This window comes from Myotis davidii, unplaced genomic scaffold (genome assembly GCF_000327345.1).
Source record: "Myotis davidii unplaced genomic scaffold, ASM32734v1 scaffold184, whole genome shotgun sequence".
NCBI classification, from domain to species: domain Eukaryota; kingdom Metazoa; phylum Chordata; class Mammalia; order Chiroptera; family Vespertilionidae; genus Myotis; species Myotis davidii.
The window spans coordinates 5,682,763-5,694,946 of NW_006297021.1; the positions used below are offsets into that span (position 1 = coordinate 5,682,763).

Consider the following 12,184-nt stretch of genomic DNA (forward strand, 5'->3'; position numbering starts at 1 on the left):
GAAAACAGACATAGGCTAAGCTCTCGTTCTGGAATCTGGGCAGAGGATGGACTGAGCATCTACTCTGGTCAAATACTCTACATATCCTGTCCCATTCATGTACCCAGCAAGCCTGCGAGGTGATCTGGTCATCCCTGTCGGACAAATGATGAAACCGGAGCACAGGTCCCGTGAGGAGGTGGCTGAATTGGTGCAGGAGGCACGTTCTGGCTCTTTTCTCTAAATTCCCCGAGGTTCCCCCAGTGCCCCAGCGATGTGCCGAAACACAGCAGGAGAACAGGAGGGGGAAGCTCTCTGCACACAAAGGGCTCTGGTGGGGGAAGCGCCACCTCGGTCCCAACACACGCGGAATCAGACAGCCGCCGGCCCTGACCCAGCTAGGAGAGGCACGGCAGAGGGCACCGACCAGGAGGTGTTTGGCACCAGCCGAGACTGTGGCACAGCCGGGGAGGGATGGGTGCAGGTAACGGCCCTCAGCCACCAAAAGCCAAGACTCCGGCATTCTCTACGGAGGCCTGGCTCACTACAGGAAGTACCAGCTTTGGGCCCGTTTCTCCACCCTGCCAGGACCTCTCCCTCTGGATCCCCCTCCCATGCTCTGGGCAGTTGCTGGCAAATGTGGGGAGGCCACTGGTGCCACAGGAGCACAAGACCCTCCCCGGCCTTGGCTCAATCTCTTAATCCCCAATCCAATCCATCAGCAGGTCCTGGACATCCACCGATTTCTCACCACTTCTGTTGTCCTGGTCCTAGCTAACCTCTCCTCTTTCCTGGGTCTGAGCAATAACATCCTAACTGGTTGGTCACCTCTTGTCCATCCATGGTGGATGCCTACATTCCATTGTCCATGCTACAGAGCAGTCTTGTCAACATGCCAGTGTGATCCTGTCACCTTCCTTCTTAAAAATTTCCAATGACTTCTTATTCCTCCCACGATGAGAACAAATTCTTCAGCTCAAACCATGGAGTTTGGCCTTGCCTCAGCGTCTTGCCTCACCCACACTCCATCCTCCCTCCCGTCTCAGTTTCCTCCATGTGTCTCCCATCCCATCCAGGACTTTAGCACATGCTGTTCCCTCAGTCTGGATGCTCTGTCCCACCCAACACCCTCACTCTAGCTTCCCTACCTTAGCCACCCTCTCAGGTGTTGAGTCACGCTCCCAGATGAAACCAGATCCCTTATAGATGATGCCATGATGCAATATGCTTTCCATGATCATGCCTTGAACAAATGCACTTTTACATTTACGTGGGCTAATGTGAGATTATCATCTGTCTCCTTGACTGGATGATAAATTCTCAGGGGCTGAGAAAAGCCTGTATCTGGTTTTGCTCATAGTTGTCTCCTGAGACCTGTTCCCGGGCCGTGAGTCACACCCTTGTAAGGTGTTTTATGAAGAAACACATTCTCTGTGATTTGTGAAGAAGGCAAGTTCATCCCTGGATTTCTCTTTAAGGTTTTCTAATCCCATATGGATGCCGCTGAGAGACTCTGAGCTCTATGGGCCAACATGCCATCATCTTACAAAAGAGGGTTGGAGGTGGCTGGGTAGCTATGAAAACGTTCCAACGCTGCAGGAATTGCTTCTGCAGACAGCAGTGCAGAGAGACAATGCCTCCTCAATTTCCCTGCAGCAGAAATGGTTGCTGTTCATAGCAGCACCATTTACAATAGCCAAGATCTGGAAACAGCCCACATGCCCATCGGTAGATGAGTGAATAAAAAAGCTGTGGCACATTTACACAATGGAATACTACGCAGCTGTGAAAAAGGAAGGGTCTCTTACCCTTTGCAACAGCAGGTATGGACCTGGAGATTGTCATGTTAAACAAAATAAGCCAGTCAGAGAAAGACAAATATCACATGATCTCACTTATATGTGAAGTCTAACACAATAAACTGACAAAATAGGTCCAGAAACATGGATCCATGGAACAGACAGATAGCAGATCTCAGAGGGAGGAAAGGACAGGAAGAGATTAACCAAAGAACATATATGCCTCTAAGCATAGCCTATGGACACAGACAACAATTGTAGCAAGAGCTTGGGAAAGGGGGGACTGGGTGGAGGGGAAAAGTGGAGGGGGGTTGGAAAGGGGAAGATCAATAAAAATAAAAAAACACTATTAAATGGTTGTCACCTAGAAATCTTGCTTCAGAAAATCACTTCTTTGGGAAGACCTCAACTCGAAATGCGAATTTGTCATCTTTTTCTTGCTGACACAGACAGACAACCTTAGTGATGAAGTTTTGCCAAAGTTACCCACACAAGGAAGCAATTCAAGGTGAATTCAACCCGAAGAATCTTAGAGAATTTTGACCCATGCCTACTCTTGCCAGACATCATTAATGACGACAGCTTGTGTTTCATTGAATACTTTGGTGAGTTTTAACACGTGTTTGCATCGCATTTAAAATGTCAAATCAATTAGATATTATAGAGACATATGTTGCCATGGAAAACTGTTCGGAATCCTCATCATTGTGGTCTCTTGTATTCCATGAGCACAAAATTGTGAGTATAGTATGTAGAGGGTGTGTTGATCTGGAAAGGGAATCATAGTTTTTATCCGTTTCCTAAAGAGTGTAGGAACCAGCAAACTACATACTAAGGCCTCTCCCAGTTCTAAAATTACATACATCTTAAACTCTAATGACAAATCAGGGATGTTATTGGAACATTTAGTGAAAATTTGGATCCCTTGTCTTTGCAATGTCAAATATTGCCTGAAAAAAATTCCACTTGTTATCCAAGTGTTTGAAGTCACATACATAGAGTCAAACAGCTGGGCCATAATGTTAACGCACACATTTGTGTGATTGATGCTGGGCCCCTACTATTCCCTGAGCCTAAGTGTCTGCATCTAAGTACAGCCCAGTTGAAGGTCGTCAGGGATCCACCACAGCAGACAAGGAGAGGATGCTGTGAGCAATCCACAATTCCTGATCAATAGCCAATATGTGCCTCCTTACGTATCCTGATGAAATCACCTTGCTTTTAACAACTAAAACTTGACAGAAGCTGAGTCAGATACCCATGGTTAACTCCGCACCCAGCTCACCTCTGGCAAGTGGGCGAGGGGAAGTGAGGTGGAAGTGTGTCTTTCACCCACATAGAAGGTGTCTTATTCATCTGAACACCTGCTCAGGACAGGAAGAGGCCAGTAGAAGGGCCCAGACTGCACCCAGCACCATCCCAGAGCCACACGGAGGATTGCCCTCATGTCCTCCTGATTGCGAGGCTGTAGGGAGTTAACACTGCAAAATGCATGCGGAACGAAGTGGAACTTAGATTCTTTAGGCTCTCACTCCAAAGAGTCTGAACCACAGGCTCCTAAAAGCTTTCTGGTTTTTGTTCCTTTTTTGTATTTCATGAGAGCCATAAGAATGAGCTTAGGAACCACCACCACTGTGTACGGTAGCACTGACGGTCCGGAAGAAGCGCCCTTCTGCTTTGGGTTACTCTCCACGTGAAGTGAACACGGAGCCTCTTCCTTCTCCCCCTCAATGAAATTCCTTGGACCTCAGAGCACAAGGGCAGGGCAGGGGAATAAAATCCGTGAGGGCGCCCGGCTGGCGTGGCTCGGTGGTTGAGCGTCAACCTGTGAACCAAGATATCACAGTTCGATTCCCGGTCAGGGCACATGCCCAGGGTGCGGCCCAATTCCCAGTGTGGGGTGTGCAGGAGGCAGCCGATCAATGATGCTCTCTCATCATTGATGATTCTATCTCTCTCTCCGTCTCCCCTTTTCTCTCTAAAATATATTTAAAAAAATAAAAATAAAATCAGTGAGGGACACACCATCAGCTCTTACCCTTTGCAGAACATTACTAGGCCCTAGTCATCCAGTTCCTGGCCGGTTCCTTTGGGCCTTCCCAAAGGAATATTCCATGTCGGGCCTGGGATCATGTCGTGAGGCACATTTCTCCCTGTGCGGCTCAATGGCACCACAGGGTGGGGGAATAAAGGGTCTGTTTACAATATTCTCTTTCTCAGGACTGGAGGTGCGGTGTTTTGGACTCCTCACCACTGATCAATTTTTCAGTCTGCTGCTTTATCTACCTGACAGGAAGACTTGAACTCCTGCCATTTCTAAATTGCTCTTCTAAATATTGACTTAATGGCGAGACTCAGAGTGTCATAACACAGCTCACTGGCGCAATGAAGGTTTTCCAGGCCTCCTCGAGGGGTCTGCGCAACGTCCTGCGGGACCAGGGAAGGAAGAGGAGGATTCGAGAAGAAAAACAAAATTCAGCCATGTTTAGAAGAAATGCCACCGCACTTCACTTCATCTTCCGGAGACAAATGAACGCTGGCCGTGCTATTAGCTGTGGCTGGAGGGAACCAGGGGGGAGTGGGGAGGGGAGAGCAGTGACCCTCATCCATCAGCTGTCAGCCAAGGTGCCGGGCCATCCTGGCGGGCCGGGCCACAGGGCCTAAGGAGATAGCGGCCACTCAGCCGCTATCTGTGTCTCCAGTTCCGTGGGACTGGACAGTGTGTAGGAAACCAGAGACTTTTCACCCAATTCTTATCAAGACTTCACCACGGCGAGGTCTTTAGCGAGTCCCCATGTAGGTCACTGGGGAAATTCTAGGAGGCTAGCCTTTCAGCTTCTTTCCTCCTAACAGTTAACGCCATGAGCTGATCTTAAGGCTTCGCATCACATCAGCTGTTGAACTGTGAATCAAAGGAAGCGACGGGCCCTTTCGTGCCCTTTGAGGAGCTGTTTTGGAGGAGCAACAAGACATTTTACATGCAAATTAGCTTTGAGGTTTTGTAGATACTCGGTGATACAGAAATTCAAGTTGTTTATTATCATTAAGGAGCCAGATTCTCCAGGATGAGATCAAGAATAATGCTCTGTGACTGCTCACGAAGAGCTCAAGTTCCAAGACCAGAGTGTTAGGTTAAGCAGATAGCGTGGAAGAGCGCCCTTGGCCTCGGGCAGTGTTCCTTTTGCGGGCCCTTGGGTTTGCTCAAAGGTGGTCCCCGAGGCAGCGCGCCCAATCTGCACTCTCCTGTGTCTGCATGTGGACACTAGTTGGTTGGTTTTTTTTGGTTTTTTTAAATAATGATTTCTGAGAATGACCTCAAACTGCAGCACAAGCTTTTGGCTTCAGACCTCCCTGCATCGGGCTGACCCAAGCGCTTGGCTCCTCCAGCAAGTCTGACCCGCCTGGCTGATGCACTGTCTTGTCTGCTTGATCTCACATCCAACTCCGTGAAGAAGTCGAGTCTCCATTTAACAGTAATGGAGCTCTCTGAAGCCCCTCCCTTGGCCAAAAGCTTCTGACCATATCAGCCAAGGGAGATGCGATGGACACAATCCCAGGTGTCTACTGAGGAAACTCTAGCACTCCCCCTGAAACTGTGTCTGCCTGTCCTTCTGCCCAGTTTTGGATGAATGCAGCCTGCTCCCGCCTTCACCGCTCCCCTGTACCTGCCGGGCTCTGCTCTGGGGCACTTTCAGGGCACTCGCCACAGCATGGCTCTCCATCGTCTCCATCTGTTTGTGTTCTATGCTCCTCTGAGAGCTGGCGTAGCCTGGAGCGCCCTGAAGAGCTCTCCACGTGACCACCTCCATCCAGCATCTTCCAAACTCCCGCTGAAGGCCACACCCTCAGTGTGGGCCATCTGTGATTCAGCCTTGGCTTACTCATCCTTCTCTCCACTCTCTGCCGCCGTCCCCCACCACCCGCCATGCTCTCACAATTCTACCGGGCCGCTGCTGCCCTCCAACCCAAGCCAATGAGACCCCCTCGGCTGCTTCTCCCTATCTTTCCCTTCATTTCTAGATCCTCCCTGAGGCCTTCTTCCACATGGCAAGCATAGGCGCTGCACCATTAAGAATTAGGGAGACATGCCGAAACCGGTTTGGCTCAGTGGATAGAGCGTCGGCCTGCGGACTGAAAGGTCCCGGGTTTGATTCCGGTCAAGGGCATGTACCTTGGTTGCGGGCACATCCCCAGTGGGGAGTGTGCAGGAGGCAGCTGGTCGATGTTTCTAACTCTCTCTCTCTCTACTTTCCTCTCTGTAAAAACTCAATAAAATATATTTAAAAAAAAAAGAAGAAGAATTAGGGAGACAGTGTCTACAGCCATGCCCATGGGAAAGTCAAATTGCACACTTACCTGAGAACAAATCCCACCAGTGGGAAGACAATGTGAGTTGATTATCACTGAGTCCTCTCATCCTTAATGAAAGATTTTCGACTGCTGAGATGAGAAGATGCCTTAGAGAAGCCAGGGCAGCTTGCATGGTTACTTACCTCATTGCAGTAAGTAAAGTCATTTAGTTTTTCATTGACTATTATTTCAAGGGGCTTCATTAAATACACTACTGACAGTTGTAAGTGCTTTGAATCATCTTTTCAACACCATAGCGGAGCTCAAAATCTAAAGAAACGGCATGCCAGATTCTCTTGCCAGGCAAGTAAGCATGCTGTGACTATCTCTCGTGTGTATCTAAGATTTAGCGCCGGAAAAGGCATGATAGACTACAGCAGCATTGCTGAACCAGGGGGATCTGGAAATGGCATCGTGCCTGGTCTGGTGTTAGAGAGTTCAAAACAATTTTTTTATACAAACATGCTCAAAAGCAATCCTTCTTGAATAGAGATCTCATTTTCCAAACCCTGGCCTGGTCTTCACACGTGTCACCCGCATCCTTTGTCTTTGGAGACTCCACGTTGTTTTGAGATGTGGGTGGAGGCACTCACCTGGCCAGTAGTACATGTGGACCTTCCTTCTGGCTTTGGTCAGGGTGACCCACAGAGGTTCTGATCCATTCCACCAGAGAGGCATCAGGCTGTCTTTGTTGACACCAATGTCAAATGACTTATTGCTGTTGGAGTCCCACATGTAGTTCCCGGTCATCTGGTGGACCTCAGTATGTCTGCCTGCAGTAAACAGAACACACGCTGTCGTTATTGTTCTGGGATTTTTATATTGAACTAGTGACCTGGTGCACGGATTCGTGCACATTGAAAGGAAATTAATTAGGTGGCGGGTGGGGCGGTACTGGGCTAGACCAGATGAAAATGCTCTGGAGCCAACCTCCCGTGGCCTCTCCCCAGTGTCTGCAGAGTGTGCAGGGTCCCTCTGACAGGTGGGGTCCCTCTGCCTGGCCTGCGGGGATTGGGCTGAAACTGGCTCTCTGACATGCCCTGAGGGGTCCCGGAGTGCACTCTGCAAAGTTGCTGCTGTACAGGGTGTGGAATGCAAACACAAGTGTGCAGTAAACCAGATTCAGGGCTGACAGTGCTCCAGCAACAACGTAACCCACTGCCGAAGGTGGAATCGCCCCAGGAGAACTGCCGCTGCCAAGTCACTACAGCTCGGCAGCTCCTGTGTTGAACATCTGCCCCCTGGTGGTCAGTGCGCGTCATAGCAACCAGTCGGACAGGCGGAGGAACACTTAGCATATTAGCCTTTTAGATATATAGATAGATTTATATATATATAGATCTTTGTTTTCAGTTTATAAAAGCTGTTCAACCACACTTAGGAAGTATAGAGCAGCATAAAAATTGGCATTTGATTTTTTTTAACATAGATGTTTCTTCTTTCTCAGTTGTACCATAATAGCACACAACAGAGTGAGAAGTCCAATAATTGATCGAGAATGGGATCATTTTGTGTGAAGTCAATCTGCCAAGTCTAAAGCTATTTTTATGTTAAACTGAGGACGCCGTGTGCAAAATGTGACCCATTGTTCCTGGCTTGAAGTCTGAGTATGAATCTGAGTGGAAATGGCAGACCCCTGTGGGACGTGGGTTAGGGTCTCTCCCCGAGCACTCCTGCACCCCTTCCAGCGGGTTGTGAGCACTCCCGCACCCCTTCCAGCGGGTGATCTTCCTGCGAGATCACAAGTAGATGCTATGGAGCCCATTCCCTTTCTTCCTGTAGAAGGGGAGTTACCGCGTCCACACTGAACAGTGACAGAACCTGTGGCACTTAGAACAGAACGGCGAAAAACCGATTCAACACCAAAAAGCAACAGTCCAAATGGAGTGTTAGAGACACGGCGGTTGCTTCTGTTGGGCACGGCTCCGTCCCAGAAGGGAAGCCAGAAGCGAAAGACACACGCGCTTGGACGCTTCTGAAATACGAGGCTTAACTTATTTATGCTGCGGCAATCTGTTACATCTTTAAAGTAAAAATAACACAAACATTGGCAAGTGCATCAAAAATTGCTGCAATTTTCGTGAGCGTCACTTGGCACGGAATGAAGCGTGCTTCCTCGAGCTGACTACACTTAATCAGCGCGGGCTTTTGTTTGTTTGCTGCTGCTGTTTCTTGTTCACTGTCCCCACCCAACACACACACACACACACACACTTAATTTTAAACAAAAACAAGGAAAAAACATAAAATACAATTTCCCACATATCATAAAGGAAAACCTTTTATTCCATCACAGAAACCCGGGCATTGCACAAGTCATGCTTTGAATTTGAAGCCCAGAGACGCACACAGGGTGGGTTTTTTTACCCAGAGCTTTTCCCGAACCAGCGCTTTGTCCTTTTATGAGTTAAAGGTTTCCGCGTGTAGAGGGGAGTTCTTCCAACAAGGCCCCCTCGGGCCCTGTGTGGAAAGTGGGTTTCATTCTCCTGGTGGCTTGGGCCTGGGGTGGCAAGGGGAGGCTGTATTCATCACGGGCTTAATCCCATCACCCTGCGGGGCTGGTCGCCGGCGCATCCCTCCGGCCTGGGAAGCCTGCCTGTCGCGGAGGCAGCAGGAAACAGAGCCCCACCTCCTCGGAGGCTCTGTGGCTTCTGCTGAGAGGACTTCCCTTCCGCGACGGGTGAGACTGGTGGCTGGGCCCGTGTCAGTCTGAGACGCACGTGCTCGAGCTGGTTTCTCACCTGCCTGTCTCTCTCACTCGCTCGTGTGTGTTGCCCGGGTGGACGTGGTGGGAAAGAACAGAGCAAAACGAAGGTGCTGGCTTCTGCAGCCCACGAGCTCTGACCTCAGTATCCCACCTGACCCTCTCCTTTTCTACATCTGCAACTCTTCTTCTTTATAAACATATGTTTTAATTGGTTTCAGAGAGGAAGGGAGGAGGGGGAGAGAGAGAAACGTCAATGATGAAAAGAGAACATTGATAGGCTGCCTCCTGCATGCCCCACACTGGGGATCGAGCCCATACCCCAGGCATGTGCCCTGACCGGGAATCGAACCATGATCTCCTGGTTCATAGGTTGATGCTCAACCACTGAGCCACACCGGCTGGGCCACCTGCAACACTTCTTGATTTGTCTATGCTTGCGCTCAACAGAGAAACCCTTTGCTCAAGGCTTCGGTGAAGAATTTCCTGATGCCAACACACACCACGCCTCTCAGGTGATTCTCAGGTGTGGTGCAGAGGTCGACGAAGGACAACTCTGTGGGGCTTTAAAATTTGTACCAGGAGACTCAGTGCTCACTGTGGAAAAGGGGGCAGCTCCTGCAACAGTTAAATATTTTCCTCCTTTTTTCTCCCTTATCCCTAACACACAAGAGTTTGTAAACACTTAGGTTCCACAACCAGTAAGTAATTTTTCATTATACAAAAGCTTTCCTAATTTCTGGCGTATAATCACTTTTACAAAGTAATACTCATCTTTAATTTCTAAAGCCATTCATTGTGTTTTCCTGGGTCCATGTGTGCTTCCATTGGATGAATGTGGCTGTGTCTACTAGATACAGCTGATTGAGCCCAGCTGGTGTGGCTCAATGGTTGAACGTCAACCCATGAACCAGGAGGTCACGATTGATTCACGGTTGGGGCACATGCCTAGGTTGCAGCTCAATGCCCAGTGTCTCTCTCATCGTTGATGTTTCTATCTCTCTCTCACTCTCTCTTCCTCTCTCTGAAATCAATTTAAAAAAAACAGCTGGTTCAAACATGAAAAATAAACTTATATTTTAGGCACCTCAATTTATTCCAAACATGGCAACATAAATACAGTTTACACATACTGATGAGGAGCTGGAGACGATTCTTTTAGGACAGACACATTTTCACAGAGGCAGCCCCTGGGGAGTTACAGGCAGGCCTCCGTTCCCCCCTCCCCCTCTTGCTGGAAGTCTGGCTTAAACTGAACCAGGCTGAGGGCAGTCTGTCCAGCTCAGGAAGGTGATGGGTACAGCGGGGAGATGCCGGCCAAGTGGTCAGACAGACCACTACTAGCCCACTTCTCAGGTGAAGCCACTGAGGCCCAGAGAGTCTCACACTAGGAGGGTAGTGGACTCAGGCTTCAGCCGGCAGCCTGGCCCGCAGCCCTGGCTCTCCGCCACTGTGACCTCCTGCAGGAATCGCGGTGTAGGAAGTGGCACCCAGTGCAGGTCCCAGCCCTTTGCAAGCCCACGGGAAGGGAGCCGGTGCCCACACGCTGGCTCTAATGCCATCTGCCAACTCCACCCTCCAGACAGGATGACTGCGGACCAGCTCGGTCCAGGGGTGAGGTCCAGGGCTCCGCCTACTCAGGTAGCAGCTCACCTGGGCCAATGCATGGAGGCGCCGGGGGCCTGGTGAGGCGCAGGAGGGGTCATCACTGAAGGCAAAGGCCTGAGCCCATTTGACAGGTGCCTGCTGGTGGCTCAGTGAAAAGACGACCTGGCAGTGTCTGGCCACCGGCAACGTGGTGGGAACTAGTGCTTCCAGCTCCCATCTCATTGGGCCTCCCATCACCCTAGGACACAGACAAGACCATCCTCTGTGCAGGTAGGAGAACTGAGGCTCAGAGTGGCTGGGTGACCTGGCGCGGGCCACGCAGTGGGCAGAAGAGCAGAACCTGGTCCGACCCAGGCCTCTCTGCCTCAGTCCACACCCTCTGGTACCAGCGACCCTGCAGCCACTGGGTTCTCATCGCCCAGCAGGACTGGGCCGTTTTAATAGAAATGGCCTCAAATCCAGGTCTGCTTCGGAGACTCTCAAGAAAGTAGCCACATGGAGTTTCCTGCATCTCAGAAAGCCAGCCACACTCCTGTCCCCTGCAGTCCACGCTCATGTGCTGTTACCGTAAGTATCCTAAAGGGGGAACGCTGCCAGCCCAGGGCACTAACATAGCAAGAATCTTCCGTTCCCTCTCCCTCTGGAAAGAGTCCAACTGTGGAAAGAGTCGTCCAAAGCCCTGAACCCTTCGGGTCTCACGCTAAGGAGTGCATTTTGGAGATCAAGTGTATAAACATCACCTCAAATTGACACGGCCCCCGGAAGCAATCGTACCCCGATTCCGAGCCGGCAGCCTGAGCGGGTCCTGGAAGGCAGGCTTTCCCAGGACCAGACTCCTCTGAGCACTTTTCCCTGAGTCTTTGGCGGTTCTGAAGACTGGTGTAGACCCTGGCCAGTACATTTTCAAACAAATACTTGCTATCCAAGGGACTCGAGAGAATGAGCAATGCCTCTCGAAGCCCCTGGCTCACAAATCGAAATAGATGTGCTTTACAGATCGCCTCTGCCGGGGAGCGCATCTTATTTTCTTCGCTTGTCCGCAGGCAGAACTTGGCGCGTTAAAGATGTGGTTGCGACTGGGATCTGCACGTTGAGAGAGCAGCTCACAGTTTGCTCACCTTCACACGCAGCTGCTGCGGGATGTGCCAGACGCAGGCGAGACTCCAGTTGGAATCACAGATATTGCAAGACCGAGACAGCAGGCTTTGATTATTGCGGGAGATGCAGAGGCAAAAATAATCCGAAATGTTAAGGAGGGGGAGTCCTTTGATTAGAGACATTCATGCTCGCACTTTCGAGGTCACTGGACTCAAAAGAACGCGCTGCTTTGTTTCTCTGGCGGGCGCGGGCTTGGAGCCATTACTTAACGACTAGAATGCAGGAAAGGAGGCAATGAGTTTCCCGCACAAGGACAAACGTGTAAGATCTGGAGTTTTTATGTAAACACGTTTTGGTTTGGGAGAGTGACTTTTTAGCAAAGCTCAAAGAAATGTCCAGATAACTGAGTCCACCCTCCCCTCTGTGCGGACTTAGAGGTGAGCTTGAGTTACTTCTTTGGAGATGGAATCTCTTTAGAGCAGCAGTTCTCAACCTGTGGGTCGCGACCCCTTTGGCGGTCGAACGACCCTTTCACAGGGATCGCCTAAGACCATCCTGCATATCAGATATTGCCGGGAGCCGGTCCATCCTTGCTGTTTCAAGGGACCTGGCATATATGGCATACTGTTCTTAATATGTTTGCTCA

General features: G+C 50.1%; 1 protein-coding gene across 1 annotated transcript in view; it reads right to left on the reverse strand.

Moving 5' to 3' along the window:
* Window positions 1–12,184, reverse strand: part of ENPP6 (ectonucleotide pyrophosphatase/phosphodiesterase 6) — a 90,006-nt gene that overhangs the window by 48,873 nt on the left and 28,949 nt on the right. The window contains exon 2 of the mRNA XM_006772668.2: window positions 6,722–6,901. Within this exon, the coding sequence (XP_006772731.1) occupies window positions 6,722–6,901 (180 nt within the window). The remainder of the gene's footprint in view (window positions 1–6,721; window positions 6,902–12,184) is intronic.